Source organism: Miscanthus floridulus, unplaced genomic scaffold (assembly GCF_019320115.1).
Source record: "Miscanthus floridulus cultivar M001 unplaced genomic scaffold, ASM1932011v1 fs_23_3, whole genome shotgun sequence".
Classification (NCBI taxonomy): domain Eukaryota; kingdom Viridiplantae; phylum Streptophyta; class Magnoliopsida; order Poales; family Poaceae; genus Miscanthus; species Miscanthus floridulus.
In genome coordinates this window covers 52,011-59,029 of record NW_027096442.1, presented here as the reverse complement: position 1 = coordinate 59,029, position 7,019 = coordinate 52,011, and the positions used below count along the sequence as shown (strand labels likewise).

At 47.6% G+C, this 7,019-nt stretch overlaps 1 protein-coding gene and 1 long non-coding RNA gene across 3 annotated transcripts; both read left to right on the top strand.

Annotated features, from left to right (window-relative positions):
* Positions 1-500: 500 nt before the first annotated feature.
* Positions 501-2,293, top strand: LOC136530956 (uncharacterized). The gene is made up of 3 exons (XR_010777919.1): positions 501-510; positions 1,714-1,893; positions 2,184-2,293. It is a non-coding gene; the product is annotated as an uncharacterized lncRNA (long non-coding RNA).
* Positions 2,294-4,446: 2,153 nt separating this feature from the next.
* Positions 4,447-5,624, top strand: LOC136530958 (peroxidase 1-like). 2 transcript variants are annotated; one of them, XM_066523664.1, is made up of 2 exons: positions 4,447-4,687; positions 4,857-5,624. In XM_066523664.1, the coding sequence occupies exons 1-2, from the start codon at positions 4,466-4,468 to the stop codon at positions 5,622-5,624; spliced, it is 990 nt and encodes a 329-aa protein (XP_066379761.1). In that variant the 5' UTR covers positions 4,447-4,465. The 2 variants fall into 2 exon arrangements, with proteins under 2 accessions (XP_066379761.1, XP_066379762.1); XM_066523665.1 differs by having other exon boundaries at positions 4,852-5,624.
* Positions 5,625-7,019: the final 1,395 nt, after the last annotated feature.

Below are 7,019 nucleotides of genomic sequence, written 5' to 3'. Positions count from 1 at the left end.
TATTTTTTATAGTGTTTGCCTAGTGTTGGGTTATCGACACTCGGTAAAGTTAATTTTTAGTTTATATTGTTTGAGTGTTTTTTTATTTTAAAAAAAATTTCATAGTTCAAAAACATTCATATTTGCCCAGTGTCAGATCTAGGACATTAGGCAAATCAGTAGAAGACCGGTACTACCGGTAGGTCAGTTTTGAGCAAAAACACTGGGTACGAACTACCGGATGTCAGCCGGTACTACCGGTCATACCGGTACTACCGGTCAAACAGCGGTAGTACCGCTAGGTCATTTTTCCACTGTTTTGTGAAGACCGGAAGTACCGGTACTTACAACTGGTACTACCGGAGACACTTCGAAGAAACCCAGCAGTGAGGTGTGCCAGGTATTTACTCTATTTTTACAAATAAATTTTGCAGTTGAAATTTTTTTTTTGCCTAGTGTTAGATCCTGGACACTAGGCAAAGCAGGATATTCAACACTTAACTTATCCTTTCACCTGAACCCGAACTCCAGGCCCAGAGCGCGCGAGCTCTTTCAGCGAAAAAACTTTTGTTTTGGTTTTGGAAGCTAACGCAAACATGAAACCGTACGCCTGGATAGCTGCTGCTATTCACACCAGGTGACTCAGTCACATGACCCGTTGGCCCAATCCATCCAACACAGGCGCATAGCCCCACCAGGCATCACATGTCTTCCACCCGCAACCCCATCCCACGATCCCATTGCCAAATCCCGCACCAAGCACTGCAAGCGGCGAGCGCTAACCCTAGCGTTGCGAGGAGAAATCCGTCTATGGCGGCGTCGCCGAGAGCGGACGTCGCGGCGGCTGTGGCACGAGGGCTTCGCGACAGCGGCGTCGCCGAGAGCGGACGTCGCGGCGCTGCGGCACGAGGGCTTCGCGACGGCGGCAGCGGCTTCGCAATTGCCTCGCGCGGAGGCAGTGCAGGTAGGGGCGCGGGCCTTCCGCAGCGACGGTGCGAAGCACGGGGCCGCCCCCTCACTCTCGCGCCCCAGCACCCTGGTGTCCGGATCTGCAACGGTGAGCACTCAAGCCCACGGCGGCATCTCAGGTCTGCCATTCACGTACACCCAGCGCCAGGTACTAGTCCCAATCCGAGTACCCCGTCCCATCTCCATCCCCAGATGGATTTGATTTGTCTCTTGTCACCCTAGATAGCTGCATTGTAGTTCACAAACACTAGTATTACTATGAGTTACAGGTGTTGTATCTGAATGTTAACTTCAATTCGTAGTAAGCAAATTCAATTGGTAGAGCAAACTTGAAGAAGCCACAAATATGCTTAACTCCAGTATGCGATGCTGGATTTTTGGATTTTTCTTTCCTTATTTGTTTAGCATTTCAGGACGTATATTATATGCTTAACTCCTGCAAATTTAGCTATTCTCATTCTATGCCATTGCCTGTCCAAAGCTCCATGGCATCTTGTTAATAAAAAAATGAACCTGGAATTTGCATGTGTAGCACCTGATCAATTCTTTGGTCATTGTAGCTCTGGTTCAGCAGTAATACTTGTCTTTGTCAAGTCATTCCAGGTAGTGGATGCAGTATGCTTGATACAAACTACTTATGTTTCTTGACGCAAAAAGCAATAGGTTGATTTTATTTGGGGCTGCTCATAGTTAGTCTGACATTATTTTTGCCTCTACATCAGGTGTTGTAGGCCCAACTTTAACATTGGGGGTCAAATGTTGTAGGCCCAACTGCTAGAAGAAAGGAGGCTTCGCGAGGAGATGGAAGCGAGGGCGGTGGAAGAGCGGGAGGCCCAACGACAGAGGATAGAGGAGCTGGTGGGGTTCGTGTCCACTCTTGGCGCCGCTATGGGGCGGACCATGCCAGCTAGCCTAGTCTTGCCACTTCCTCAAGCAGCTACTCCTGTGAGTACCAATATATTACTTATTATGTTCCAACCTGACATAGGGCACACTAGAAAAAATATGCAATCTCAAACATACAATATGGTGTTGGTGGTGACGGCGGTTGTTGTTGTGGTGTGGTGGTGGCAGTTGTGGTGTTCGGGTGGTGGTGGTGTTGGTGGCGGTGTATTGATATGTATGTTCTTGACGGTCATCGTGCCGTTTGTTTTCTTGCAGGGTTTGGAAACCTCTCCGTGCAGGGGAGGTTCTGCCGAAATTTTTTATTGACAGTATCCTTTTCATTTTTTCAGCATCAATCGGGCGTGGCATCGAATCAAATTGGAGGGTCGCCGGCTTCACAGATTGGAGCGTCGCCGGCACCACAGCTTGAGCCGAATCAAGTGGAAGGGTCATCGGCTTCACAGATTGGAGCGTCGCCGGCACCACAGCTTGAGCCGAAAGTGGAAGGGTCGCCTGGAGCATCAAACCACGGGCCTCTTCACCCTTGACAATCGTCGTGATCAGCTTGTTGTGAACTTTGTTAAGAAATTTGGTTGTGCACTTATGAACTTGTGAACTTGTGGCACATTTGGACTTTTGGTATGAACATGTGATATATGTGAACATGTGGTTCTTATTTATGATTCATGTGATATATTTGTGGTGTTTGAATATGATTTATATTTGTGTCGCAAATGGAATAATCAAAAAAAAATTCAGCTTCTGGTTACTTTGCCTAGTGTCAGGGGTCTGACACTAGGCAAAGGGGCCACACGTGGCACACCTGGGAACAGGCTTTGCCTAGTGTCAGGAAACTGACACTAGGCAAAGTAGGCAGTTTGCCTAGTGTCGGAGGGCTGACACTAGGCAAAGCTTGGCATATTTGCCTAGTGTAGGCGGCCTGACACTAGGCAAAGCTTGACATATTTGTCTAGTGTCGGACGCCTGTCACTAGGCAAACCTTGCATACTTTGCCGAGTGTCAGACCTCCGACACTAGACAAAACGTCCGTTACGATTTCCACCGTCAGTGGAATACTTTTGCCGAGTAGTGTCCTTGACACTAGGCAAACACTTTGCCGAGTGTCCGAGGTTTGACACTCGGCAAAGTGCTCTTTGCCTAGTCCGCCTCTGCCGACCCTTGTTTACCTAGTGTGACACTAGGCAAACTGTTTGCTTAGTGTTTCTGAGCCTTTGCCTAGTGCCTGCGGCACTAGACAAATCACGCGATTCCAGTAGTGATAGCAAGTTGACTCGATTGGTAAGGGTGCCCTTGGTTGGACTACTTGGATCTTCATAGGTAACTGGAACTAGAAATAAATTCAATGTCAATTGGCCTAAGAAAATGTCTGGTCTTGTTTCTACTTTTTTTAAAAAAAATAAAGTTTATGTTTCGGACAAAACAGGCTTCCAAGAAAGCCCCCTCTTTCTAAACAGTCATTTGCCTATACGGTCTACATTCACTAGTCTTGGTGTGCATTGTGCATGGTGTACTCCTAGGTAACTGTTTTGACTCTGAGCCGCCATTATTACAGTTGGAACAATCCAGATGGGTGCTTTTTATAGTAGTGTTGCCATGGTTAAAAAATTTTCGAGAAAAATAGTTGTGCCGCGGACAGCCATGAAATGGCTTGGCCTGAGCCCCAGCTCTATGTAGGTACTAATGTATGTATATGGTTAAGGGATTAAGATGTGGCTGGAACGTTCAGAAACAAGTACCCTATTTGTTCATGAAGTTTCTGAGCAATATTATCTTGGGCTAGCCACTATATATTGCATATTATTTGCATCGTCCACGCACAAAAGTAAGCTAATAAGCTTTCTCTAGTGAAAACTGGTAGCAATCATAGGAACTGTCCAAACTAACAGTCGCACCGGGGGGATGACGCGCAAAAGCCACAGGGGCCATGGTCAACCTACCGAACAACGCTGCGGAGAACATGCATCTTTCGTAACGTTCACCGCCTACGTTACGCCACGACCAGATGCCGCCACCCAAGAGTTCGTGCTCATCCACAGGGACATACATATATTATCATATATACACAGCTAGCCCAAATCATTGGCAACTCACATGGGGTGTTATTCCCCTCGATGTATATATCTATCTATCCTCTATCTCGATTACATATATATAAATAACTGCCGAAGGATAGGATAATTGCCTTCATTCTGTCTTCTCTAGCTTAGTGTAGATACGAACCATGTTGCATACGGTCGACGCGGCCATGAACAACTGGCCTTCATCTGCACCAACTATCTCTCCATATCTTTGTATTGACCTTCTCACTTGGAGCCAAGCGTCACCTCAATTCAAGTAAATGCATGTCTTATTTTTATACGGTGGCGATTATGTTGTGATATGGCAGTTAGCACATGGCTTGTGTACGCAGGAACAGGTTGTCACACGCCACGGCATACGCAACTCCAGGTAACTATAGGTTAGCAACACATCTATAAATACTTGGTGTCCAAAGGCATGTCCATCATCCACATTCCAACCTTGATTACTTGCAAAACATTCTTGCTTGATCTACACCATAGAACTATCTGAGAGCCATTAATTATCAATATTTGTGGTCGAAGCAGGTTCCATGGCGATTAAGCCTTTTGTAATTATGCTGCTGCCTGTGGCCCTCCTGCTCCTCGCAGCTTGTAGCTCACCGGTGGTGGCTCAGCTGGAGCTCGGCTACTACAGCAAAACATGCCCGAACGTCGAGGCGATCGTCCGCACGGAGATGGAGAAGATCATCTCGGCTGCACCCAGCCTTGCTGGCCCGCTCCTCAGGCTTCATTTCCACGACTGCTTCGTCAGGGTAAGTTCGTTACCCCTAGTCAACCATATGGCGTCGCAAACGTGGTATCCAGCATGTCGTAGTATATATATACTTGTGTCATATATTGTATGTATCCGGCATTTGATCCATGTTTGCAGTGGTCTCCATAGAACTGACAGAAAACTATGCTCGCATCACAAAAGTGCAGGGCTGTGATGCCTCTGTCCTGCTCAACTCCACCGAGGGCAACCTTACAGAGAGGGACGGCAAGCCGAACAAGAGCCTCCGAGGATTTGGTTCCGTGGAGAGGGTGAAGGCCAAGCTCGAGGCCGCCTGCCCTAACACCGTTTCCTGCGCCGACGTCCTCACCCTCATGGCCCGCGACGCCGTCGTGCTTGCCAAGGGCCCCTTCTGGCCCGTCGCACTGGGAAGGAGAGACGGCCGTGTGTCCAGTGCCACCGAGGCAGCGGACCAGCTGCCTCCAGCCTACGGAGACATCCCCCTGCTCACCAAGATTTTCGCTTCCAAGGGCCTCGACGTCAAGGACCTCGCTGTCCTCTCCGGCGCGCACACACTTGGCACGGCACACTGCCCGTCCTACGCCGACCGGCTCTACAACTTCAGCAGCGCCTACAACTCGGACCCATCCCTCGACAGCGAGTACGCCGACCGGCTGAGGACGCGCTGCAAGAGCGTCGACGACAAGGCCATGCTTTCCGAGATGGACCCCGGCAGCTACAAGACCTTCGACACGAGCTACTACCGCCACGTCGCCAAGCGCAGGGGGCTCTTCCAGTCCGACGCCGCGCTCCTCACCGACGCCACCACTAGGAAGTACGTCCAGCGCATTGCCACCAGCAAGTTTGACGACGTGTTCTTTAAGGACTTTAGCGAGTCCATGATCAAGATGGGCAACGTCGCCGTGCTCACTGGTGCAGAGGGTGAGATCAGGAAGAAATGCTACATCGTCAACTGAAGTATATATTATCAGCTCGCTAAATCATTGATTTTTTTAATAAGTTTAACTCCATGAAATGATAGAGCGCATGTCTGTCTGTTGTTCATCAATGTATATTGTATTAATTATATTGCTGAAAATTCATTCTTTGTTAGTACGATTATGTCAATGGTGGCAGATAAACTGGAGCGCACATTATATATTTCTTATACACTAGTGACATAAGTACACATATATGCACCGGCAGACAAAAAAAAAAGCAATATCTAGAAAAATTCATATAAAATAACAAATTTTAGGTGCATATATTTGTCTTCCATGCATATGCACCTGGAATTTTTTATTTTGATATGAATTTAACCAAAAGATTTTAAATCTCGAATTTTATGGCAGTTTATGCCTATATATATATATATATATATATATATATATATATACACACACACGTGCTATTCTACACCCTAGGTGTAGAATACTATTTTACACCGAGCTGTTATACTGAACAAAATTCAGCAGTCGCGATTCAGTATTATTTAATATTTCGTGATACTGTGTATAGTACTGACGTGGTTCAGTAGTATTTAGTATTTTTTTTAGGTCAGCTTTGATTTGTAGCGTAGAACATTATTCTATTCTACAACTCTCTGGTTGTTCCATGGAAAAGATGGAAAGAATAGCAAGTACAATCTTTGGTTCCGTGCGGCTGAAAGTGACAGCGGAAGAGTCCGAGTTTTGCAGTGCATTCAGTCCCTGCCTGGTTGGTGGCTGCCAGTGGCACCCTCCATGCATAATACAGCGCGCAAGCCAGCAGCAGCGAAAGCCAACTAATAACTAGCTGCTCTGCTAGTGTCTCGTTCCCCTCCCCCATCGTCCGTCCAGGAATAGGGCAGAGAAGGAGACGCCTCGGCCTCTCGTTGCCGGGCGCGCTACATGTCAGCGGCCGCAATGGCCGACAACGGCGATTCGGCCATGGCCGTTCTTGGTAAGCGCAGCCGTTACTATAAATGGGATGTTCTACCCCCACGGTTGGTCGGTGCCACCATCCCAAAATAGACCGGGCATGGTGTGGACAGCTATCAATGACTATAGTCTCTAACAGGACGTTGCATAGTTACTCCATCTGTTCCTTCCTGCTGCTACGGAGCTACCTCTCCACGTGGGCAGTCGGGCCCGCCTGTCATTGACTTAAAAGCTGTGTGGGCAGTCACGGGCAGACCTGACGCCTGACCTTGCCTATCTCGCTCACTGGTAATAAGGCCATGTTTACATCCCACCCAAAAACAAAAAATTTTCAAGATTCTCCGTCACATCAAATCTTGCGGCACATGCATGGAGCATTAAATATAGATAAAAAGAATAACTAATTGCACAGTTTGCCTGTAATTGGCGAGACGAATCTTTTAAGCCTAAATA